Source organism: Microchirus variegatus, assembly GCF_963457635.1.
Source record: "Microchirus variegatus genome assembly, chromosome: 5".
Taxonomy (NCBI): domain Eukaryota; kingdom Metazoa; phylum Chordata; class Actinopteri; order Pleuronectiformes; family Soleidae; genus Microchirus; species Microchirus variegatus.
Window position 1 is genome coordinate 27,820,898 of NC_139806.1, and position 27,338 is coordinate 27,848,235.

Here is a 27,338-nt window from a genome sequence, read left to right on the forward strand (position 1 = left end):
TTTCAGTAATTTATTGTCAGTGTGTATGATGCAAGGACTGACTGCATATTACAACATAATAGAAGATTTTTGAGGCTGTGTAAATTCCTGTATAGACACGATGTCGAGCCTGCAGTGAGTAAGTTCAGTAAACACTTTTACAAAAGAGATGCACATCATTTTTGCACACGTCAAAAAAACAGAAACATTCAGGTCGCACGAGGAGATCGGAGCTTTGAATGTGCTTTATTATTAGTTCACGTGATTTATTTTGTTTTGTTTTTTTCCCCAATAAAAAGCGAGTTTGTGTTTTGAGTCCGTCACACTTTCACACCGATGTGAACGCGTGAATCTTTAGACTTTAAATTAGTGGATAAAAATTCTACTCTTGAGTTTGAAAACAGTGAGTTTTAAAATGTCTGCGGCGACGACTTTACATTATAGTGCAATAACAAATAATGTCGTAATAGGGAGGTGATATGATAACAGACTTATTAATAATGCAATTCCCAGCTTGGTAATAGTGTGTTGTTATCACAGTAATATCCAGATAATAGCTTGGTAATAATAACTTTTAGTGTGTTATACCTTCACATGAATACATTAAGACTGAATTTGATAATATCCAAATTAAAAACATGAAATTTGTCCTTCTTTTTAATGTCCTGCACACATTTTTGACATTGTTATTGAGTCTAAATGCCGAGAAGCCACCATTGTTTGTGTCTGTATCAGTTAAAATATTTATATTCAGGAAAAAAACATTATATTAAACCACATGACCTACTTATGATATTTAAAATAACTTTAAGGGTGTTAAAGAGTCAAACCTTTTTGATTTTACCGCAATGACATGTAATTTTGGATGTACTTTATGTATATTGTCATTTTATCACAATATAGATTCCAAACTAGATGAATCATTATGAGACCTTAGATATACATTTTCTACACATTTAGAATAAAATCCTAAAAAATAAACAAATCTGAAAAATCTGAAAATGATTAATTGAACAGCACTGGTTGCCGGAGTAACATTAGAAGGACACTTGTGTTGTTTTATTTAACATATTTAATAACTGGGAGAATTTTGTCCCAAAAACAAATTTTTTGGGGTTCCCCAAACAAATTTGAAGATTTCCCCCCAAGATTTATGTCTATAAATCTTAAATAACATGCATAAAATTAACTTTTAATGAATCAAACAAAGATCTCTAACTGAAATAATGTAATTACCAGCTCAAAATGATATTAATTGTTAGAGATTTGGCTGTAAATTAGTAAATTATCATCATGTGATTTGGGTCAAGACAGTTGAGTATCTTTTAAAAAAAGTGGAAACATTTGGGGAAAACTGCAGTGAAATGTGCTTAAAATGCTTGGATAATTTATTGATTGAATTATTTATTTTTTGATGTTTGAACCCTTCTTTTTATTTGTTTGGTGATAAGTATACAAAAATAAGATGTTTTTACCATAATATTAGCACTTCCCTTTTACTGCACTGTAATGTAAAGTGTTAACATGGGACAAAACGTTAAATTAAATTAAAGAGACAACTGAAAACACACCAAGTCAATGCAATGACGCTGTCGGGAGGAAATAATGTGCAGGAATCACACGGTCAAAGACTCTCAATTCACCACCGGCAAAACACTAACCCGTTAGCACGCGCGACTCAAAAAAAAACACGTACAGTGTTCTCTCAGTGCAAGTCAGGCTCGCTCGCCCGCACATTCCCACTCTGTCATAGCACACACTTGCACGACTCAGTCATAAATATCAACTCCACATATCTACAGTTTCAGACATAAGCGACACAAGCAGATGGAATACATGCACGTAAACAAACAAACAAACAAACAGAAATGTCCAATTCAGAGAAAATCCCCTTCACAAACTCCAGGAAGAAGTTCACCGCAGGACAAAAATTCATTGGCTTTCTCTTTCCTTTTCCTCCATTAAAGCCACATTTGCAGCCAGATGAGTCCAGCACCATTCAAAAATGAGTCACCAACTTTATTCAGAGCTCACGGGGCGAGCGCAGCAGACTCACACACTCGACATGTTCAACAAAAACATGGACAATTCATTCAATGCAGGGTTTGTTTTTTTAAAAACATGAGTTATAGATTATTTTCCTCTCAATCTGAAAAATCCACAGCTCAGTACACAGCGACCCCAGACCCCTTCCTCAGTAGTTTAAAAAAAAAAAAAAAGAAGAAGAATCTTTTAAAGGTCAATTTAATCCAAACAGGAGCCAGAAAAACCACAAAGAGGCCATCATGAAGTGAGGCAGATTAAAAGCCCCGCCTCCTCACCAAACATGTACATGAGAATGATCTCAAATATGGGATCACCTAACCTCGACCCTTGACCTCAGGGACGTTTATTTAAAGTATAAATGCTGCGTTGCAGTTTGTCAGTGTTTGTACACAATATAAACGTAGAGATGGGACATTCCCACCATTTTTGGTTGCGGTTTAACAACGCAATCTGTTCTTTCTTATTCAACCTTGATCAAGAACGTGATTTATCTCACTCACAGTGACCGGTTGGTGTCGTAGATTGGATTAGGATTAGGATTGGGCAGCGAAAAAAGCTAAACAGGAAACCCCTATTGTAACAGGAAGTCAGCCGAAAAGATGGCGTCACTGAGTGCAACTTTCACCTTAAATCTACAGGCGTAACTAGTGTTTTGTTGACAGGTGAAACCCACAACTGTATTTGTGCAGCTTTAAAAAGAGAGATCAAAAAGAACAAAACACAGATAACGTAGAGGACGTGAGAGAAATTGAGGGTATTGCTCCTTTTGGGTTATGTTTTTAATCCTCGTTAAGTTATGTGCAAGTATTTTCCATCCTTCATGGGTGCGTTTTTGTAATCGAGGGGTGAAATGACCAAGAAAGAAGAGGAAAATGCAAAAGGAGGAGGGGAAAAACAGGGAAGCAATTATCAACCGCCGCGAGAGGAGGAGGAGGAGAGAAAATGTCATGTTTTGTTTTCTATTTACCTGGAGAGTTGCAGATGAAAAGTGCTTCAGACGACGACAAAGCCTTTTTTTTTGGTTGAGCCTAAACACAGAGAGTCGTATCTACAGTAGAAATAAGACACAGACAGAAAGACGGACGTCCACTCCCCTCCATCCACACAGTCACACATTTAGTTATTTACAGTTTGTTTTTCGTTGTTAAGTAGTGTTCTTCTTCATGGTGTCCCTGTCCGTGGTGTGTTCCATGACTTACAATGTACACAGAAGGTCATGAGCTCCTTGAGCCGCGCATCTGTCCTCAGGAGGAGAAGATCGATAATGTTATTGGGCCAGTGATTGAGAAAAAAGAGGGGACTGAAACTGAAGGCAGTTTTCGCTCAGTGGCGTCATCGTCATCATCATCATGTATCTGGAAGCTGGTTGATGTCAGTCAAGTTGGTGTCGTTGAGGATTCCTTTGATGCGATCCAAGGAGTCCGCCTGTCGTATTCGCTCCAACTGTACCTGAAGGCAACACGGACACATCAGCAGTGTTACTGAAACCGCACAACTAACCATTCATCGATTAATCTGTCGCTTATTTTCTCCATTATTAATCGTTTGGTCCATAAACTATCAGAAAATGTGGAAATGACGATGTTCTCGAATGTCTTCAATGTTTTGTCCACAAACCAAAATGACTTTTAATGATTTCTTTATGTGGAGCAAAGAAGCTAAGTAAATATTCACATTTAAGAAGCTAAAATAATCAGAAATCTTGTTTTGATCATGAAAAAGGTTCAAAGATTAATTGATGATCAAAATAGTTGACGATTCATCGAAATCGCACTCCAGCCGACTGCAGTTTTCTAATCCCAGGAGGTGAAATGTGTGTCAATGTATAATTTTAGATGAATGATTCTCTTGATCGATACACATCTTATTCTAAAGACTGAAGGGAACATCTTTGTTTCTCACAGATCTGCACAAATATCACACAGTAATCATTTTAAATATACGTTTTTTGAATGAAAATGAGAATAATGATGGTAAAATAACCATCATAAATTAGATATTTAGTCAACATCTTAAAGCAAATAAGGAGATGGTCCTAAAATCCTCCTAAAATACAAAAGACAGGATTTTCTTTCGCTGTGTCTAAAATATGGCTCGATAAGGCACCAGATAAGTCCTCCTCAAACGCTGTAACGGCATAAACACCTTCAGTGAGCTTTATTATCCTAAAAACGTGTCTAAACCTGGATGTAAACACACACAAAAACCTCTGACACTTTATCTAAAATTACTAAAGAAGGAGAGGGAATTACGACAGAGTATTAGGGCCAAACTCTATCGAGAATAAAGTCGTCATATTAGGAGAATAAAGTCGTCGTCATAATTATTATTCTAGCAAAGTCTCAGACGATCAGCTGAAACCTGCCCCACAATGCCATTACTATCAGGATTTTGGAAAGAAAGAAAGAAACCGAGTCTGTTTTGAAGAAAGAATCACACAGACCTCACAGGAAATCATCTCTTTGTGGAGGAGGAAATCTCTGGTAGTGAGTAGCGACTGCAAAGTTACATCTGCGTTCTGTTGCTATTTAACAACAGTAATAATAATAATACATTTAATTCGATAATGATAAAAAAAAGCCCCATGGCTTTGAAAAAGTGTTTGACCAAGATCCAAGATCCTTTCCACGTTACACTTGACATTTATTTCCCCTTTATTTACCCAGGTAATCTGACTGGCACTTGTTCTAACCAATGTGTCAATATTGACTGACAGACAGGCTCAACAATACAGAGCAATCAGGTTTAAGTGTCAAGTAGGAGCAGATAAACAGACTCAAAACAGGAACAGGCTTGCCGTTTTTGAGTCTGCTCCCCTCGTGCCCTGGTTCTCAAACCGTGGTGCATACACCTCTTTGCTCGACCTCTGTACGCCACTGTATTCCAACGTCTTCTTACCTGAAGAGTCTGAGAAAGTTTGACAAAGTCCTTCTGGACCTGTTCGCTGACGTCCAGCTCCGTCTGCAGCCGCTGAGCCTTGTCCCGCTCGTCCAGGACCTGACTCTCCAGTGCACTCTGCCGTACAGGACATTGATTTGATTAGAAAGGCTGAACGGAGCCTCCCGCCGTTAAACTGTGATAAAGAGGCCTTTCAGAAGAGCTATAATGAAATATTTAAGTGGGACTTGTCTGCTGAATAATTTAAAAGGATGTGGACTGAATCGTGTGAACACTTCTCAAGTATTTAGTGTTTCTGGATTTTAGAACGAGCAAACACAAGCTCTTACTTTCACCGTGGTTAATCTCTGAAAAGGAGTCTTTTTCATTCAAAAACACCCATTAAATAGAATAAAATTCACCATGTGAGCTGTGTTTTTTCAGGTTTTTCCAGAATGAGTCAGCAGATATTACTGGAACAGCTTGGGCTCAAGTATCGCTAAGGGGAAACTTAAGGGAAACACAACTTAAAATAAAGTCTTATAGTATTTTGAGACACACAATGACACAAAAAACTGATTTTACTTGACGACCTGAGGGGCACGATGATTGGAAGTTAAGTTTCCCCTTAAATGTCCACAGAATCCTTCGTGTATTAACTTAAATATCTTGCTTTTTTGACATGTTTTTACTGCAGCATGTAAATGTTTTCTGGAGTAGAATGAGGGTAAAGTTTCTCAGAAAAGTTGAAGATAATGTTTCTGCTCGACCTCTGTGGATTTAAGCAACGACAGTAAACTCTGGTGCACACATGACGCTATGTAAGCTGTATCATAAACATGGTGTTGTGTTGATGCTGTGTGTTACAGAGAGCTGTGTTGTACAGTGACAGTAAGTGCATGTGTGTGTGTGTGTCAAACAGACCTTTGCAGTGTTGAGCTCTTTCAGCTGCTGCTCCAGGCGGATCCTCATTCCCTGGATATTCTCCAGCGTCTCCGTCTTCTCCGCTAAACTGCGCTGCAACTACAAAACAAACAGACAAACAAGGTTAAACCAAGGGCAACTGCTCTTGTTTAATCCGTGATTCTATTTCGGTCACAATGTGAAGTGAACCAGACGAAACAAAACTAACAAACAAACAAATTATTGGTGATTATTCTCTGTGGATCGTTACGAGCACTAATAACCTGACCTATGATGTATTATTCTATAAAAATATAGAAAAAAAACAGTTTCTCTCATGAGATTGACTCACATTGTCTGTATTTGACCATTTATGGAAGTGATATTAAACAGACAAAGATTAATGTAAATAATCAGACTGATTATTTACATTTGAAGAATAGATTTTGAATTCATATTTTAATTGTAAGAAATGGAAATAGAATATTGTTTAAATCATATTGATCATGAGCCAAAACAAACTCTATTGTGGCAGATTTTGTTAGATTGACAATTGGTTTGTTGTTGTCCTTGTGTATTGATTATATATTAGGTGAAACAATTTGTAAATTTGATGATTTAATGGATTAATGCCAAAGTGACTCAAAAAACACAATAAAACACACAAATAATATTACATTTGAAAACCAAGCTCAAATAAAATGGTCTTATCATATTTGAGTTGCTTCCTCTGAATGTAAATATGTTGTCATGTTAAAATGAAAGGGCGTGTACCTGTTCCTTCTCAGTTTTTATTCTCTCCAGCTCCGTCTTCAAACTGGAGAAAGAAGCTGCGAGAGGAAGAAGAAACATCATCATCATCATCATCATCATCATCATTATTATTAGAGCGTCAGGGATACAACACTCTAGAAACCTCACAAACCTCCCAGTGGAACAGTAACCAGACACCTTGACCATCATCTTCTATGAATAATGGATCAACGCTGCACATTTTAGTGAAGCTGCTTTGCCGTTTGTTTGTGTGAGTGTGTGAGTGAGTGAGTAAGAAAGTGTGAAAACCTGAAAGCAGCACTGAAACACACTGAGAACTTGAGTCATCATCAATGATGCATTTTCAAAACAACATCCCCCTTTTCACCCATAAAGTGACACACTTTTATCCAGAGAATACTGATATAACATCAATTCATTCATTATTCATAAGTATAAAATGCAATGATGATACTTGGCTGTTTGTATGAAACCAAAAATCAAGAATGTTAGTTTACAGATGAACGCGTGTTAACTTCTGGTGCAAGTGAACTCAATACACACACACACACACACACACACACACACACACACATAATAATAATTTACTAAGCTGCCCACAGGGAATCAAAAACAAATCCCTTATTGAAATCTGGAATTTTCTCTTTGATCTCGACTCTGTAATCTCTGACAGGACAAGCATCGCCTAAGGAAACAAAGAAAAACACACGCTGGAGATTTAACAAACGTGACCCAAATCAGCATTCATGGTGCTACATCGTAAATAAAACACGTTTTTAATAATAACTATAATAACTGTCCATTACAGGAAGGATGAAATTTACATGTCATTTTAATTAATTTGACAGAAATTAAATTGTAAAGAGTCTTGACAGTAGCCCACAATGGAAAAAAAAGTAGATTTATCAGTTATCGTGTTTATTTTAAAATATTTAACACAATATTTCAGCTATTTTAATGTGAATATATTCCAAGCAAATCAATAAAACTAAATACTTCATCATTTCGAGGTTAAGGGATTATTTTCAAAATTTTCTGACATTTTCAGCTGTAACGTGGCTAATATTTTTTTTTTTTTCAGTGACTGGCATCAGTCTACATGTTGTGAAATACATTTTTCTATGACCGGTCAGACTCTGTGACCTTTCTATCCAAGTTCATGCTCTCACATGTGAAATGACACAATCACTCTCTGGGATTAGTGTCGCTTCCTCTTGACAGGGCGTGTCGGAGGTCAGGACCGCGAACCACGCATTTATCACAAGGGAAAGGAATAACGTGAATATTCCCGAATATGAATATGCTACTAATGTCCTTGTGTTTCAGTTAGAGGTGGGCGATAATGGCAAGAATCTCCAATTACCAAAACTATATACACTCTATATACCTATGAGGATGTTAAGTTTGAACTCATTTATGACTCATGTTGACATGATTAGATTTGAGTGTGTCTCTCTTTCATTTACATAATTAAGTGCCGATGAGAACACAGTGCTCGCCTGAAGACATGTGAAAACACGGCTAAAAACACACCTGAAAACACATGAAAACATACAGTAAAAGGTGATTTATCCATTAGTGCACAGCTCAGGAAAAGAGCTACGAGGCTCTAAGCTCACTACAGTTATTAGTCTACTTGTAGCTACTGTGCATCGTTAGCACGTACGCACATGAAAGCAGTTAGCGACAACTCAAACGATCATCATACCTTCCAAGATGTCTGAATGTGACAGTGATCAGTGGAGAGGAAATAAAAGAAGCAGAAACAGAGGAGAATGTAAAATGATGTGCAGGAAAATAAAAAGCATGATGAACCTCCACAGACGGATCAGTATCTCACCTATCTCCTCCTTGCAGCCCTCGATCTCCAGCTGCAGTGTGTCCTCCAGGTTCTCCTTCAGACACTGCTCGGCCTGGATCTGCTCCTTCAGGAACAGAATCTCCGCCTTCAGCTTCTCCTCCATGTGGTCGGCCGACGTCCGCAGCGCCACCGTGACGTCGCGCAGCCGCAGCACCAGTCCCTGCAGCTCCTGCACAGGGAAACAACAACATTACATTACAGACCTGCTGGTCTCTGGAAGGCATTACAGGTCCACAAAAACACACAATTCTAGGTTTAGAACCAGTTTCTATTTAAAGGTGCATTATGTAATAAATCTAAAGCATCTGGCCATAAAATCCTCCTAATATGTCACAGAGGACCAGGAATAATATTCATATAACAAACTGAACTCACCAACAAAACTAGTAAAAAAAATAATAATATTTGCATAAAAAAAAATATATTTTCCGCACCGGAAAGTTTGTTTATGTACTGAAATTATGTTTTGGTATGATTGCTATTTTGATTTTGAGTGTAGTAACCGTTTTTGGCCACATTGTTACATAATGCACCTTTAAATGTATCAGGGAACTGAGTTTATGAGATACAGTGATTCTCATTTTAGTTAAGATTTATATGCATATGTTTAAATAACTTTCATAAAATTAAGTTTTAATGAAGTTATAACATCTTTTGGACATTATGCATTTCCCAGTTGAAATTATATTAGGTTTTAAGGCTTTAAATTAGTTGCAACATCATGTAGAAATGTGTTCTTGTTGTAATTTATATTGTGATTTGGGACAGGGTTGTTTCCGATCCTGAGAAAAAAGTGGGTTACAATACGGAAAGTTTGAGAAACATTGCACTGAATTGTGTTATAATACATGAAAGTAATATTTTATATAATATTTTCGCTCTGATAATATCAAAAATAATGAAACAAATACATATTTCTCTATCATGCTTTTATTTCTTAATAACATGTACCTTTTTTCCCCCGTCTTACCGAGCTATTAAACGGTGCCAAATGTAGAAATAATATGGTTTTACCGTACGTAAAGTGTAGCCCATTAAATTAAAGGGACATTAACTTGAAAGGAAATCATGATTTATTGATCAATGAAGGCAAAAATGTTCTGCCTTAACTTAAATATTCAGTGTATATATATATTTATATTTCATAGTGATACACCAACTGCAAGTATCTGATTTCTAGAGCTGCAATTATTATGCTATTAATCGATTATTAAATTAATCTTTAATCGTTTTAGAGGGTTTTTTCAGCTTCTTAAACATGAATATTTTCTGGTTTCATTGCTCCATTTGACAAAGTAATCATTCAAACCGAAAAATTGGCATATCGAGGTTTGGGACACAACAATTAACATCTTTAACAATCTTCAGTTGCAGCTCTACTAATTTCAAAGCAACATTTTGTTGTGGTTTAATGGCAAATAAATATTCATTATTATATTTTATTCTATGGGATGAATTATTTTCCTCATACAGTTTGAAAAGTGTGAGCAGCTGCTTGAGCCGCCAACACGCTCCAAATATCACCGGCTCGTCATCACTGTACTACACCTCCACTCTTCTTTCTGCACTGTTACACTGCAACGTGAGTCACAGTGTGTGTGTGTGTGTGTGTGTGTGTGTGTGGGGGAGTGTGTGTGTGTGTGTTAGAGGGAAACCTCCTGAACAGAGAGGAGGGGGAATTCATTTGTTAAAAAAAAAATTCACAGTGTTTTTTCCACCCCTCAAAATGAGCAGAAGAGAAGCCGGCTGAATGGCTCACAGAGGCATTAACACAGTTCATTAACATCTGCACTGCAGGGATTCATTTCACTCTATAATTTAGTGTCGGTTTCATTTAAGCACGAGCGGCGACGTGGCTGCTGATGCTGTGACTCAGAGCAAAACCCAGGGAATCCATTTGATTTCATATGAAGAATCAATCAGTGCATAATTGACCTTGACATCAAAAATTAACATCAATCATTTTCCTTTTGACAGCAGATTTCAACATGCTATGTTGTACTCAGATGTAAGGAAATAAGAAGCAGAAATGATGAGGTCATCGTATCTCTGCAAACATGGATCAGCTGTGTTTTCTAAAGTGTTTCAGAGCGTCACACATTACATTTACTTCAGGTCACTTCTCCCCTAGAGCTGAAATGTTAACATTTTGAATCCAGATTTAATGGATGCCTGTGAGTTTTGTTTGTGTGAGTTTCTGCAGATGTCGACGTGTATGAAATGAATGTTTGCATATTTAGAAGGAGGAATCACTCCCAGAGTGCATTTAAGTTCATACGAGAAAGAATGCCTTCGAGGCGTGAATGAATAATTAACCCGTAATCACTTCTTTAGCAGCTAGTGCATTCAGACGAAAATAATTAAGAGTAAATAAATAATCCCATTAAAAATCTATGTGTTGTATGGTTAAGGTATAAAATAACTAAAATTTGGTATCAATTGTTAAATATCATGCATTAAAATTACATATTTGTTTGCCCATGAGCTCAAGAATGTAAAGTCTTACCTTTTTAAACTTGCTTTTAATCCAAATTCAATGTTATCTAAGGCAACAATTAATTCAATAATCAACTATGTTGATAATCAATCAATTGGATTCAAATGAATAAAACAAGCTGTCGGATTTTCCAGCTTCTTAAATGGGAATATTATCTGCTTTCTTTGTTCCATATGGCAAATTAAAATAATTAAAAGTCAATATAACCTAGGTTTGTGGACAAAAGGAGACATTTGAGAATATTATTATTATTATAATACATAATTGACACACAAGCATCAAATTTGATTAAAATTACATCAATGATAATATTAATAAGTAAAATGTTGCTCACAGATCGACATTTATCCACTTCACTCTGGCAGAAGATGATTTTATAACACTTTATCACATTTTTACTGCACACTTACTTATCTTAACCTTGACTTTATGACATAACTGTATTATGATTATTATTATTGCTTCCTTTCACTACCAAATCACATCGAACCTAATTACCATCTCTTAAATTTAATGACCAGAGCTTTGTGTTATTATAATTGTTACCATCACAGTCTCAGCCCTCTCACTAATGTGAATGGTCTGTACTTACATCAAGCTTTTTTTAGTCTTAGAGGACCACTTAAAACAAGATTTCATTATTTCACATAATCCAAGAGGAGAGATTTTGGCGTCTGGGCGATGCTCCATCAGACACAGTCACTGCACTGAAATACGACCAAACGGGTTGTGATTCGGCGTGTATAATATATGTATGTGTATAATAAAATATTGAGATTTTAGACATTTCCTTTGCTAAATGTTGGGGATTAACGTACGTTTTCAGGATTATTAAGTCTTTTTAACTGATCTGTTGGGCATTGTTCAGCTTGATTCTTGTGTCGGACGTCACGCTCATGACTCTTCCGGTGACGACACTCTCTGACCAATCAGTGGGTGGCAGTCTGTTGACGTCACATTTTAGTATCGGCTCAGAGCAGGTACTTAAAAAAGCACCAGGTAAATCTTTTTATGTCAAACGCAGTCAGGAGCAGCTTGGGGATTCGTGTCTTTTCCCTTTTTCCCAGGGACACATTAGCATGTGGGCTAACAGAGTGGTGAATCGTGCACAGGGTTTTCTCACATACTTGCACAGTGTTGGGCATGAGGAAATCCTCTTGCTGCTGCAGCTCGACGTGCAGCCTGTGTTTCCCCTGCAGGCTCTCGTTGTCTCTCTGTAGTCGACTCAGTTCGTCTGCCACCTGCTCCCTCGACTTCACCAGCACCACCTGAGACAAACACACACACTTGTGTTACTTTTCTTTTCCCCTGTTTTTTTTGTGTTTTTTTCCACCACCTCCACCACCACTACTTCAAACACAGTGACTCACCAGCCACAGCGTCTGCGCTTGGAGCCACACAACGACAGCCTGTTCTCCCTGCAGAGCTAATATTTAGCCAAGTGCAGCACAATGACTCAGCTCATGACAGACATTAAGTCTCATGCTTCCTCAGACCATCGAGCAAATGGAATGTCTCATCGCTCCGGCGGACATATTTGTCCGCAAAGACCTTCGACTCGCATCAGTGCTTGTGTGCTGCTATAGCTCGCAGCAGCGCTATCAATGAGGTCAATGTCTGTCCCGAATCTCTTCTGCCTGTTTCTCTGTAATTTTAATAATCTGTGAGGGAAAAGTTTGTGGATTTATTTAAAGGTGTAAAGCATGTGGCACATCACGTTATGACATGACACTGACCTTGTTCTTTTCTCTCGTAGTTTGTCTTCTCTCTGACCTGATGCCATCATTATTATCATTATTATTTTTAATATTAATAACCCCTTTGTCCTTTTCAGCTTCTTAAACATAAACAATTTCTTCTTTTTTTGCTCCATATAACTTAATAATCTAAATAAATGAGGTTCATCATAGTTTCCACGTTATGGACCAAACAACTAATCAATCATCGACAGATGAATCATCAGTTCCAGCCCTAATTGTGATATCAATATGGAGACTTTGACATTTTTACAAATATACCAACATACAAATGTTTATATTTCTGTTGTGGCAAAAGAGCAACCACAAAACTTTTAACGAGTAATAGCAAGTCCTGACTGCAACAGCTGGATCGTATCCACAGATTCCTGTGGTCAGAAAAGTCAACCACTCACAGGCTGCGTGTCCATGAGTTGAATTCACATTAACTGCACATCAAAAAAATTAATAAAAAACACTGAGCTCAAGCCTGTCATCAAACCAACAAAACCTGACATGCTTATTTTCAGGGACTTAATTCCAAAATCCTTCCCAGTGCAACATTTCTGTGACCTCAGAAGGAAGCGGAGATACCAACACAGCTGTTGAGAAGCGAGGAGGAAGAAGACGGTGCTCACCATCTGTTCCTGTGTGTTCCTCTTAGCGTCACTAAAGGCTTGTTGTAGTGTGCCGAGCAGGGCTTCAGACTCCTGGACTCTCTGAATGAGGGCGGAAACCTAGAACCCAGTAAAGAGAAAAAGACAAGTGAAGGCCTTCAGGGCTTTTCAAACAGTTTGCATGGTCACATGGTGGCGTGAACATATGCTCGTGCATAAACCGCAATAATCTCAGTGCCATAGACTGAACGCTGGAATACGATGTGGAAGAAACTCCTGCCCTCATGCTCGCAAAGAAATCTGAAGAGAATTGGGGACATCAGTTTGGACCAGAAGCCTTAACAACACAGGTGTGCGAACCAGTGTGACACCCCCCACCCCCCAAAGCACTGCAACCTGAGCTAATGCACTTTAACGTGTTAAGGGGGGTGCACACATCTCTATTTTGTCAGTCATGGTTTTTTTGAGTTCATGGGGAGTTTAAAGGTCCAGTGCGTCATATTTAGGTGGATTTATTGATATTGAATATATAACGCATAAGTATGCTTCTACAAGTGTTTGAGTGCTTTAAAATGAAACGTGTGGGGTTTTTGTAGCCTGAATTTGTACTCATAATTTCTGTACTTCTGTCTTTATTTGTTTTATAGTAAGTCGGGTGGACAAAAAATAATAGGGGTGGTATGATAGCAATAATATCACAGAACAACGACTGTGAGATAATTAAATATATTTCAAGACAATCTTATAGCGATACGTCACGATATCTGTCAAACTGAAGAAAACAAAAGGTCCGTGAAGCGTTAAAAGTGCAGGATTTCTCATTTATCACAACAATAGACAACGAAGTGCACAAAATCTATGTATTGAACATGGATTGACCATCTCTTAATAGCTTTCCCCAATATTTTCAGGTTCTGTTAATTTCAGGCACTTTTAGGGCTCTGAATTCCCACTTTGAATGTATATGGAACACACAATAAACCTTTATCAGTACTTTAAGGTAAGGGTCCTGCTTTATGAAGGCTGCTTTATCATGTTTCCATTTCCAAGTGGAATCTAACTATGTAAAGGAAAAATAAAGGCATTCTTATTCAGCATGTGAAGGCCACAGTAGTTTCCAGACACACACAGGAAATGAATGGATGAGCGATTAAGCCCATTAGATAGTCGGTAATTCTTATACACTGGACCTTAAAACCTCTGTGGTTTTGTGGGGAATGCAAAAAGGAAAATGAACACATAATCTCATCTGAACATGGAGCTGAATAGAAAACAACTTTGTTTATCAAAATCATTCATCGTGTTCAGACCTTAGCAGTCGTTTCCTCGTTGCCCGACTTGACCGAATCTTCCAGACTCTGTTTCTCTGTCATCGTCCTCTCCAGCTGATCGTTAGCTTGACGTAGCATCACCTGGAGTTTCTTCACCTGGAAGGCAGCAGCAACATATAATATACTTAAATTAGTGGCATATGCAAGGTTTTTTAAAGGTCATCAAGCAAAAAAAAAAAAAAGCAATTGAGTTTGATACTGTTTTTAATAAAAAAGGCTCTACTGAATTGCTGCATCCTGCAAATAATACAAGGGTTTTGCATGATGAATTGGAAATAAAGCAAACCTGATCTCGTGTCTCGGCCTCTTGACCCTGGATAGCCTGCAGTTGCTTCTCGTAGTTCGAGCACATGTCGCAACGTCGGCCGAGCTTCCTGCCAGCGTTTTTCACCTGGTGACACGCAAACAAGAAAACATTATTTAATCATAAACATATGTAAAAAATAATTAGATCATGAAATATTTTAACCACTGAAGAACGGAAAACTGTTAAAATTGTGACTTAACACCTAATGTTCAACAACCACTGATTGAGCTTCAAATCAAACTTGTAGGACTTTCAAGGACTTTCCAGGACCAAATCCCTGAAATTCAAGGACTGAAAGTGCCGACTTGCAAGAGCCACTTTGACAAGTGAGTCAGCCTTTGTCCTTTTCTTTGGCGAGATAGAGATCTTGGAATTTTAATTTCCCAGGCATCACGTTGTCATTTGCTCTCTCTTTGCTCAACTTTACTCTCTCATTGTTCTGCATGGAATCGCACATCAACAGGCGGAGAGAGAGACAGTGGACACAACACCGCTGGTAATTATTGCACTCCACATGACTCCTCTACCTTCATCAAGCAATGTTATATATCAACTTTACTTATTTCTTGCACTTTCAATGACCCATGTCTATATAGGGCTATTTTCAAAAATCTTCGAGGATTTCAAGGACCCTTGGGAACCCTGTCAAAATCAGTGTAAATCTTTGAGGACGTACCTCCTGCTGCAGCAGATTCCACTCGCTGTCGCTGACCAGTCTGTAGCCAGCAGGCGGTAAGTAGGCGGTATTGGTGGTGTGCGAGATGCTGGACAGCAGCGACGCCGTCTCCTCCTGCTCCGGCGTCATGGCTTTGATGGCCTTCTCCTGGTCCTTAGTGAGCAGGAAGTGGCTCGCCGTCAGCTTAATGGAGCTGACGGACGACGTGTCGCCAAAACTAGTGTCCGTCGCACCGCAGTCGGCCCCCACCAAGGGCCCAAAGTCCGACTCGTCCAAGTGGCTGGCCGACTTAGCTTTGTGGTTCTGGCCCCCGAGGCCCTGCTGGGCAGACAGCGAGGAGCCGAGGCTGTCCGTGGACTGAACCCGCCTCAGGTTCTCTTTGTACGGGTCCATGAGGCCGCCAGCCACCGTGTCAGTGTCTAAGGAGTGCATCGAGCCGTGGGAGCTGTGGTTGGCGTGAGGCTGACAAAGAACGACAAAACAAAGACATGAGGAATTTAGTTGTTCTTGACGTTTTGTAGACTCACAACTCTAATCGGCCCAGATGCAACTTCTGCACCATATGGATCAATGTTGGGCTGCAACTCGAATCCATTACTAATCGATTACTGAATCAATCATCAGCTAATTTTATTTTTTGCCTTATATAACAAAGGACTCATTAAGACTTAATCATTTTGGTTTGTGGACAACATAAGGCTTTTGAAAACATCATTCTGAGGCTTGAAAAAACAAACAATTAAAACAAGATTTCTGATTGTTTCAGCTTCTTAAATGTGAATATTTTCTTTGTTCCTTTGCTCCATAAAACAAAGAAATCATTAAAACTGAATCATTTCAGTTTGTGGACTTTTGAAAACATCATTCTGAGGTTTGAAAAGCAAACAATTACTCGTTTTATCAACTAATCAATTATGAAAATAATCCAGGTAAATCAAATCGTCCCTCACACTAAATGGATTTGTCCGGCTGATGTTTCCCATTCACTCGGATTCGAACAATGCTGTCAAAATAAAGGCAGTATATTTAAGGCGGCATTTCTCCCCGCTGTAATTGAAAAAAAATGATAAAGAACATATGGAGCTGCAGATGGCTGCGTGTCCTGCAGCACAGCGAAGAACAACAGGAGGACAAACACTCGTCTAATATTAAAACCAGCCTGCTGCAGTTTATAACAGCTCTGCAGACGAGGAGTCACGTGGGACGTTGTACCGTGGAACAGCTCAAACTGAAGACAGCTGGACCCAGCGTCTGATGTGCCAGAAATCAACCCATTTCATATTTCCCTGCTGCCAGATTATCAGTCGCCCGGGGAAACGCATCAGGTGACGTGACGTCCCTGGAGCGGGAGGATCAACCCAGCGACTTTAAACCATGAAATAATAACAGCGTTTCAGACTGAGAAGGTGTCGGTAAACACATGTATTTAAAGCTGCAGGGAGTCACTTGTTTCTGTTTGGACTCTGTGAGCAGAAGCAGTGGAACAGTGTTTAGTTTGTTTCTTCTGAAAACAGGAAAAATACAGATTTTTTATTAGGGCCATATATTCATCCTGTCTAATGAAATATAACTGTTTAACTAGCCTACGCTGTCAGGGGCCGACAGCAAGGAGTATATCTACTTGTCCAATCCTCAACTTTCCAATATACCCAAAGTATACGCACTCGCACCTGCCACTAACTGTTTTAATTAATTATTAATAAATTCAACAAAATAACTGTTAAATATTATGATATAATGCTGACTACACTTTATACATGTTCAAAGGATCCATATAAACTCGATATTGAACACAGAATACCTGAACTCATAAATTTCTCTCTAGTTTTTAATAAAACTAGTTAACCTATTATACCTTGTTAAATATTATGAATATTAAAATGCTAACCACACCTGCCATATCTTCAAAGTGTCCAAATGTCATGAAAAAGCATACACTATGTTTATTAAATTTCATGATAATGAAATGATACAATATGTTCAAACTTTCCATTCAATGCATTAATAAAGAAATGGAGGCTTAACTATTTTTTATATGATAATTAATACATTTATATTATAATGTAATAAATATTATGAACACGTGCTAAATAAACCCATGATATCCTCAATGTGTCCAAATGAGCTCAATAATAAAGAAAACATGCCTTAACTATTTTTTCTGTCTTCACTAATAACTTAACCAGTTAACTTATTATGCAACTATTACCAATCATAGCCAAAGTAATAATGATTGTACTCCTTGTACAAAATTTGAAGGCAATATCTCCATCAGTCTGGAAGATAAAGCCGAAAATGTGTTTTTAGCATAATAAATTAATTAATTAGCTAATTAATAATAAAGCTACAAAGATAGGGATAATTCTCAGGTGGTATGTGATGCCCATGCACAATTTGAAGCCAATACCTGCAATACTTTGGAAGATACAGGCGAAAATATGTTTTTTATATCATTAATTAATTAATTAACTAATTAATAATAATGGTAGACAGCTCAAAATCAATAGGGATCATCTACAGGGGGTATGTGACCTATAAAAAAAATAAGAAAATTTAATCTCAAATGCCTTTCCAGTTATCGCGTTAACAGCTAAAATCTGCGGACGCGGACGACGCGGGCGCGCGAGACCGATTCCATAATATCCGCGCGCATTTCTCGCGGATATAATGATGACAAACACTGCATAAAATAACGTTGAGGATTAAGATTAATCTTAGCGTTAATTCATGTCCGCACTGCAATTTTATACTGTATTTTCTGTAATGTAACCAAGTAACGTAGAAACTAAATATTAAATACATGAAACAAGTCATCAAAAAAACTAGAAAATCAAGTTTTTGTGACTTGGAAACATGAAACAGTTTTCTGAGAATAAAAATGTCTCATGTGTAATAATTGGCTAATTAATAAATAATAATCGGCCAGTGCCGTTGATAAAAAAAAATACAGATACCATGAAATATCTAGATATTTTATGGCTTTCTTCTACAAATAAACATGAAACTTTTTTGTCAATAAGCATAAAAAAAACAAAACAATTTGATGTTTCAGTCCACTAGATGGTGCCAAGTGCTCACTCTCGCAAGCTGGTGCGTTAATATATATCTCAATATCAGAATAATATCGTATTGTCAAACAAATATCGTGATAATATTGTATTGTAGTATCTCTAGTGATTCCCACCCCTTAAAGTTGCTGTTGCCTGAAAAGAATCACTTCCTGTGTGCAGTGAGAGAATGGCGTACAACAGACGTACAATTTGACGATGATTTAAATGCAACAGACGTTTTTGTTTATGTTTAAAAGTTAGGCGTAACAGTTTAAATGAATAAATAAATGAATACTATATAATAAAAAATAATAAAAATAATAACTATTAGCATATATTTGTATGAAATCCCAGCTAATTTGACTTACAGGAAAATGGGAAAAGACCATCAAATTCCCATAAGTAAAAGACTAAGACTCGGTATATTTCGGGACGGAAAAACACACACACTTCCCAAGGACAAAAGTGAAGGTGCCATGTTGCCCGTTTGAGGATCGATTTACTCAAAGGGAATATTATATGAGGGCGAGACGATAATGGGCTGCTTCTGTTCTCTCTGAGGGACGGATCGGGTTGCATTGATGCCGTTACCTCGTCCACGCTCAGCCCGAGGTACAAGTCCTCCAGCGGCTCGGTGTTGTCTCCGCCGTCTTCCTCGTGCAGCTCTTTCACTTGGCTCAGTCTCTCTTTTTCGTCCTCCTCCTGAGATGAAGAACCAAATATTTGCTATATTATTATTAAAAACAAGGCTAAAATCGAGAAGAAGCTCGTGAAAATGATGATTTTGTTTTGGATTTAAGAGAAGAGTATTTCCCAAACTCTTGTTTTAATGACATATACAATTCCAACAGTGTTGTACTCATGCCTTTTACATTATTTTTGTGTTTTATGATAACAATTGACTTGGAAGAGGTGGACTTGTGAGGCTGTGCATACCTGGTCCTTCTTCTTCATCTCCTCCACCTGGCGGAGCTGTTCGGACGACAGCACGCTCTCTATCCTCTGCATGTCCCTCATGAGGAGGCGCTGGGACTCCAGGAACTGGTCGTTGGCTCGCTGCCACGTGTGTTTGAGCTGATTGTGCTGCTGCCGCTCCAACTCCAGCTTGTGACAGACTGAGGCGGAGGTGAGGAAGAGGGCAGAGGGCAAAGGTCAAAGGCTGGAGTGCATTGTAGTATTAGTGCCAGAGACAGCAACATAACACTGCATAGAAATGTGTTTACCGGGGGTTTATCAGTGTTTCTCAAGCATGGAAATGATGTACACACAACAAAATGATTCAGTTTCAACGGTTTCTTTGTTAAAAAAAAAAACATTCACATTTAACAAGCTGAAAAATCAGATCATGTGTTTTTATTATATAAAAAACACTCAAACCTATTCATCGATTATCAAAATATTTTTTATGTAAATATATTTCAAAAAAGTGATATTTTTTACGTTTTTCTTCAGAAATGTGAATTATTGTGAGATTTTTGCAGATAAAGTTGAGTATTTTATGAATTTAAACAAAACCTGTGACTTTATTCTTTGATTTAAAGGTCCAGTGTGTAATATTAAGGAGGGTTTATCATCAGAATTTGAATATAAAACCCATTAGTACTGTATGTCTGTATAAATGTATAATCACTTTAAAACATTAAACAATGTTGGGTTTTTGTAGCATAAGAATGGTGTTTTTATGAACTCTGTTTCTACAGCAGTGTGTTTACATGCTTTCTGGTATGTGAGGACCAACGTAGTTTCAGAAAAGGAGGGGTAAGAGGAGGAGGAAGAGTCCATTTCCATACCTTCGTGGAGTTCTTTCCGTAGTTTCTCGGCGTCCTCCTGCAGCACTGATTTCTGCGTGTTCAACACGGCCACGTACATCTCCAGATCTGTGCGACACGACTTCTCCGCCTCCAGGACGTGATTGAGCTCTTTGACCTGCGACACAGAAAGATTATAATCACGTCAAATCTGACTAAAACAATCCTTTTATTTTTAGAAAACCGTGGAGAACGAGCAACCGACCTTGGAGGCCTCCAGTTCTTTCACGCGCTCCTCGGCTGTGGTCAGTTTGGCTTTGAGGCCTGCGATTTCCTGCTCCATGGGCATCACCACTGAACGCAGCTTCTCTGCATCCTCCTGGGCCTTTCATGGGGTTTTAAAAGTCACACATTTTATGGAGTGGAAAGAGCTTCCTGCTGCTATGACTGAGATGAGTGTGACCAGAAACGGTAGGAGATAAGGAATGAAACCACCAGTTATCAGCAGAGACAATGTCGTGAGGATATATGCCGTATGCTGTGATTAATCTATTTGCTGTTTGGTCACTAAAATGTTGCAAAATGAGGATTTTCTTGGTCTATAAACCAAAAATGTTCAGTTTTAATGATTTCTTTGTCAACAATAGTCACATAAGAAGCTAAAAAAACAGAGAAAACTGAAACTGATTGATTTAGTAATGAATGAATAACTGATTAACTGTTGCAGCCATAATTATGTTATTATTTACTATGTTTAATAATTGTTAATGATCATTCCATGCATCTATATATATATAGATATGTATATATCTATATATATATATATATAATATCGCTCTTTTTTCAACTTGCTGTAAATGATTTAAATACTTTTGATCCAACAAACTGAATCTTAGTTTTTGAGTTTTTAGTTTTTTTTACATTGTTCCATTCAGTAGATTGTCTTGTACATAATGTATTTATATAGTTTTATCAAAAATAACATTGTTAATCAAACAAAATTCATCAAATGTATCCAATAAAATAAAGATTTGTGGAAAACAGCGAGCCCTTCCATCATCTTTAAGTCTTTAAGAGCAAACAGAGCCGTTTGTTTGGTTGTTAAGCCTGAAAACATTGTTAAAAATTAGCATTAAATCAGTCAAATTGAATAATTTTCTCCATCGTCCTTCGCGTCCTGATGCCTCAGCGCTGACAGAGACAGAGAGAGAGAGAGAGAGAGAGAGAGAGAGAGAGAGAGAGAGAGAGAGAGAGAGAGAGAGAGAGAGAGAGAGAGAGAGAAGCAGTCCAAAAAAGCTCTAAATTTATATTCGCTAAGCCGAGCCAACTTTTGAGCGAGCCAATGAAATGTGAAGGAGAAAAAGGAAAATCGTAATCGTTACAACACCCTCATTACAGAGGATAATGGCACTCTGCTGCTACAACAGTGGGACTTTTATGAGACAAACGCAAGAGTCTGGGGACTTTACATCATCTGCTTTAAAGTCTATATGTAATCTACATCCACTTTATAGAGTGTTGTCAAACATTGTTAAACGCAGAAGAGTCCAACATGAGTGCGAGTCTTTAGTCGCCTGTATCTGAAAAGCAACGACAACAGGAGAACGACAAAAATTCAATATTGGTCAACGCCTACGGAGCCGTCCAGCTGGCTCTGGGGTCTGGCTCACACTGCGAGTCGTTCTCTGGCATTCGTCGTGAAAGTGAAATTTGTGGTTTTTTAAAAAAAAAAGAGAGAAATCTAAGACTCCATATCAGTGCAGAAATATCACAACACAAAAAGCTCCACGGTTTTTAACTGCGGAAAATGAATTTGCCAGAGGTGAGACGTGGAGAATTGTGTTCACATTCAAATCAAATCAAATCAAAAAACACACACACAAACACACCCCCACACACTCCCACCCCCCGCCCCCACACACACACACACACACACACACACACACACACACACACACACACACACACACACACACACACACACACACACACACACACACACACACACACACACACACACACACACACACACACACACACACACACACACACACACACACACACACACACACACACACACACACACACACACACACACACACACACACACACACACACAGGTAAATTCCTGCAGAAAGAATGTGTTTCGGCCTACTTTTTTCATTTCGTCCTCCAGGTTCTCCTCCTCCTGGCCCTCGGTGAGGAGGCGGCGCAGGTCGCCCACTTCCCGCTCCATCGCATCGCGGTACTGGTTCCACTGGGCTCGCTCCTGCTCCAAGCGCTGGTGGAACTGGACCTCGTATTCACACACGGTGTCTGTAAAGTAAAACAATGCACAGTTAATATACACAGTCCATATTAGAAGAAAATCAGGACGATAATTGATAATAATTTCCTACTTGCCTCCATCTAATAAAATTAATGACAACAAATAAACTTCAGTAACCAGTTATTGAACAACACCAATGGTCTGTCTCTCTCCAATCTACATATATATATATATATAAGTCCACACTGCAATTATTTAAGTATATAAGTATATATTTAGGGCTTTAACTGTTACAAATAAACATTTTATGTCAATTATATCCCAGTATTTTCAATAACAATAATGAGGTTCTCAATCTTAGGTACGTGTACCACCAGTGGTACGCAAGCTTCCTCTGGTGGTATTATTTAAAAAAAATAAATAAATAAATAAATAATGTATTAATTTTGCAACTCTTTGATGAATAAAAGTGTGACTTTTAATGGAAAACACAACAAAAATTGTATAGGTGACCACAAACTTTTGAACGGTAGCGTACATAAAGACATTATAAAGAAGTTTTCACAGCATATTTACCTTTCATGATGACTTGCAGCGACGCCACCTCCTCCTGCCACTGGCTGCGGACCTGGTCGATGGCCTCCTGCTTCGTGTTTTCCGACACGGTGGCCACCTCTTTGATGGTCTCGATCTCGGAGTGAGCTTGAGCCAGCTGCATCTGGATGGAGATCAGCTCGGCCTGGGCGCCGTCCAGCGCCACGGTCTGCCTCTTCAGCTCCTCTGGAGAGAGCGACAAGACAAATCAGAGGCGACGCACGTGACAGACTGACAGATGGTAAATACAACTCCAGGTATCCATACCTTCCTTGGACATGTACAGGTCTTTGAACTTGGCTCGCTTCTGGTTGAACTCGGCCTCCAGTTGTTGCTTGAGTCGGATGAACTCGGCCCGCTCCTGCTCCAGAGCGGCCACTCTCTGCTGGAGCAGCGCTGCATCAACACAAAACAGTCACTTATTAACTCCAGTTACAAACACAGAGAGTATTTACTATTTCATTCACAGATTACAGCATCACAAAAGATTTTCGCCCACTGTTTCTTTGTCATCAATGATCCAACAATAATTAAAGACTTTTAAGACTCAAGAGAAAAGGTATCTCAAGTATTTTACAGACCCAAACATAAAGTAATAATGTTTAGACGTGTTTTTCGACTCTTTTTTCATTATGGATTAATCAGTGGATAATTTTCCTATGTGACCCTATGTTTTGGTTTTTCTTTTGCTCAATATGATAAAGAAATCATTGAAACTGAATAAATCAAGAATCAGTGTTTCCCAAACCTGGAAATGACCATGTTCTCTAATTAAAAGTCTTGTTTTGTCTTATGATTAGAAGTTTTGATGATGATTTCTTTGTCAAATACAGCAATGAATCCAGAAAATATCCACATTTGAGTGGAAAATCTGAAAACATATTTATTGATTGATTTTTCAAGTCTAAAAATCTTTTTTTCCCTTCAGAGTAGTCATTTTATTTATTAGTGATATTCCCATGAAGTGAAATGTGTCATTCTCAGTCAGCGTTGCATCATGATGCACAAAACAGATCCCCATGTTGGAAACGACTGCTTTAAACTTGGCCGAGTTCTAATGATGAGTAGTGAAGTATGACAGAACAGGCTGTGTTACAATGTCATTTTCACAAACGCAAACGCATATCAAGGGAGTTCTGAGTATTCCCAAACATATGCTTCATCTTCAGATGGAAAAGCATATGTTTATTTTCTATTTTGGATCAATCTCACGTCCTAAAGAAGTCGTAAAGAAACTGGCACATGTTTTTCCGACATTCTCTAAAAAACAACCAACTTCCTAATTCCTTTTTTTTTCTCCTTTCTTATTTAAAAGGCAGCAGACAAAACAAAGAGCCTCTCACGCCATGAAGACAGAAGCATGGAAACATTTACAGAGCGACTCAGCACAACACGGACTCTGGAGCAGAAACTGCAGCAACACATGAGCTCGACACATCATCACCCTCCGTTTGTCCCCGGGAGAATTCACGCAGCAGGGATGTTGGTGAAATCATCTCCAAACAAGGGAGTCACTATCATTTTCATAAACATAATCTATAATTAACCATTCATAATTAATTTGTGCTGCAGATGAAAGTGGAGCATAATCTCAAGCCTCTTTCTTGCCGTTGGGTCCAAAATGGGTCAAGGGTCAACGAAGCTCACTGATATAACACACATTAAAGTTGCTTCTTTGTAAAGGTTTCTTTTTTGTTCCATATAAGACAGAAATTAAAACTGAATACGTTTAAGTTTACGGACAAAACATCCTGTTTAAAGCTGAACTATGCAGCGTTTTACTAATTTAACAGCTTTTAAGTCATTGTGATGGTTAAATGTCTTCGGGGCTGTCTCCACTGCCCCCTACTGTCTGTTAGCAGAAAACCCGCCTTGCAAGATGAGGACCCCGCCGCCGACCCAGAGTCCTCAGAATCAGGAGGTCTCACAAATTTTTGCTGCAAGAAACACAAACTATTCACAGCACGAGACACACCCACAAACTCTAGCAAGGTACTGGCTGTAAGATCAAGGCGTTAAAACGGTGTAAACATCGGACCGAGTGGCAAGAATTAAAAAAACACAGAAGCATGCACAACGGATGCCGACCAGCAACAGTGAGGATAAAGCGGTAGACGACGTATGGATGGATGTTGACGGTGGTGTCGTTAAAATAATATTTTAACGACACCACCGTCAACATCCATCCATACAGTTGTGTACATATTATGTACACAACTGTATGAGAGCTCTGTAGAGAAGCGACCAGACTGAAAACGTTCTGCTTTAAAGTCTGCCGTGAATTCTGAAAGCTTAAAAACAGCAGTGGTGGCGTTAATTTTTTGGCAGGACCTTTTCCTGCCAACATGGCGGCGTCAACAAACCCAGTCATGTGGCATTCAGAGCTCGAAAACGACAACAATGTGCCATTGTCCTCCCAGTATCCCAGCAGTTCAGACAACATTCAGACCAACATCCATGTTTACATTCAAAGTCAGTAAATCACGTTATTTTCCCCCGTTTCTGATGTTTGGTTTAAAGTTCAATAGGTCGTCTTTACTATGTCGGTGTGACTATATGATTCAGTTGCTTCCATGCGATTGGCCGATTAGACATGTTTTACGAGATGTTATATAGCGGCCAGTGAGAACATTTACTGCAGAGAAGGATTTCCACTAAAACCTCCATAACAGCTATACAGTATGTTTTTTTTTAGAATAGAATAAAAAAAAAAACAATAGGTGAATTTGTGCTCTGCATTTAAGCTTATTACATGCATTACATACAGCTTATTACTTATTAACACACAAGGCGGGCGCAGGAGCAGTGGGGAGCACTTATCTGCGCCCAGGGAGCAATGCTGGACTGGATAAGATGCCTTGCTCAGGAACAGCCCAGCCCTTGGGAATTGAATCAGCTACCTTCCAGCAACAAACCTAAATCCTTTCCTCTTGGCCAGGGGCTGCCCATTTTTATGGTTCTTGACTTTTCTCCAAATAATGCACCTGCTACCAGGCGGTACCCAGGACGATGCTCTGTTTGGGGACCAGAAAGGGGACCTGCTGCAGGATCAGCCTCCTGAAGGAGGTGGTCCAGCCCCAGAGAGTGTGTGTGCTTGTGTATGTGCTGGTGTGACACACACACACACACACACACATACATACATACAACACACACACACACACACACACACACACACACACACACACACACACACACACACACACAGAGAGTAACGGTCTGATAAGACCCATATGACCCGTGTTAAAGACCGACCAGGCCAGAGCCGATCTATAACATCACATTAGTCAAAACTAGCTCCAGCTACGAGCTAACCTGCTAATTAGCACTGCTAGTAAACAGAAAGCCAACGTCCGCGTGACTGTGTTGACAATCGCAACTGTTCGGGAACTCAAATTCACCGATTTAGCAGCGACTTAATGCGGTGTTAAATGTCCAGTAAGAGCCAGTGACAGCCAGCGTCAGTGACACGTCGCCTGGATGATGATGATGCTAACAGGCTAATGTTGTCAGGGATGCAGAGGCCGCTGGCTTCGGTGCTGTCAGTCTCCCCCCGCCCCCGGCAGCCCCTGCACAAACCCCGCACAGAGACGAGACATTTACCGTCATGTTTGGAGGACAGAGCGGATCCCGAGGCCTGCTCGGCCATGGTTTCCTGAGGGAGGGAGGGGGGGCTCGATGCTGCTGTCACCGGGGCAGTGGAATAACAAGCTAGCAGCGTCCAAGAAAACAGGCTAACATCGTAACCGCTTGAGGTAAGCTAGTGAGGAGCGACGCGACACTTTCCGGCTGGACTTTCAAAATAAAAGCCGCATTTTGATATCATAAAATGATATGGTTTTCTTCATTTGAGTCCCTCTTCCATAGGAAATTAATGGAGAAAGCCGATCAAAGGCAGGTCAGATAGATAGAGACCTTGAATGTGTTTTTCAACTCCCAAACATTTCACCACAATGTATAGTTTTGTGTAGCAATATTACATTTTATTACAAGATGAACAGAAGATGACATTCAAGACTCCTCAAAGTACCATATTTAATTTAAAAACCTGTTGAATTTCTTTAACTTCTTGG

General features: G+C 38.9%; 1 protein-coding gene across 1 annotated transcript; it reads right to left on the reverse strand.

Moving 5' to 3' along the window:
* Positions 1–26: 26 nt before the first annotated feature.
* rabep1 (rabaptin, RAB GTPase binding effector protein 1) lies at positions 27–26,915 on the reverse strand. The gene is made up of 18 exons (XM_083889054.1): positions 26,869–26,915; positions 23,533–23,661; positions 23,248–23,451; positions 22,558–22,718; positions 20,668–20,787; positions 20,445–20,580; positions 19,591–19,769; positions 19,246–19,356; positions 15,605–16,066; positions 14,908–15,012; positions 14,601–14,717; positions 13,312–13,410; positions 12,065–12,205; positions 8,405–8,609; positions 6,580–6,635; positions 5,827–5,925; positions 4,924–5,040; positions 27–3,474 (listed from the first exon to the last, which is right to left on the reverse strand). Exons 1-18 carry the CDS (start codon positions 26,912–26,914, stop codon positions 3,373–3,375), a joined length of 2,589 nt encoding a protein of 862 aa, XP_083745180.1. The 5' UTR covers position 26,915; the 3' UTR covers positions 27–3,372.
* Positions 26,916–27,338: the final 423 nt, after the last annotated feature.

Excerpts from the sequence above, each read along its gene's own strand:
- rabep1 (XM_083889054.1), bottom strand. The coding sequence starts at position 26,914 with ATGGCCGAGCAGGCCTCGGGATCCGCTCTGTCCTCCAAACATGACG. Across the intron at positions 20,581-20,667 it reads AAGAACTGGAGGCCTCCAAG|GTCAAAGAGCTCAATCACGT; the intron begins GTCGGTTGCTCG and ends TCTGTGTCGCAG. Across the intron at positions 16,067-19,245 it reads TCGGGCTGAGCGTGGACGAG|CCTCACGCCAACCACAGCTC; the intron begins GTAACGGCATCA and ends GTTCTTTGTCAG.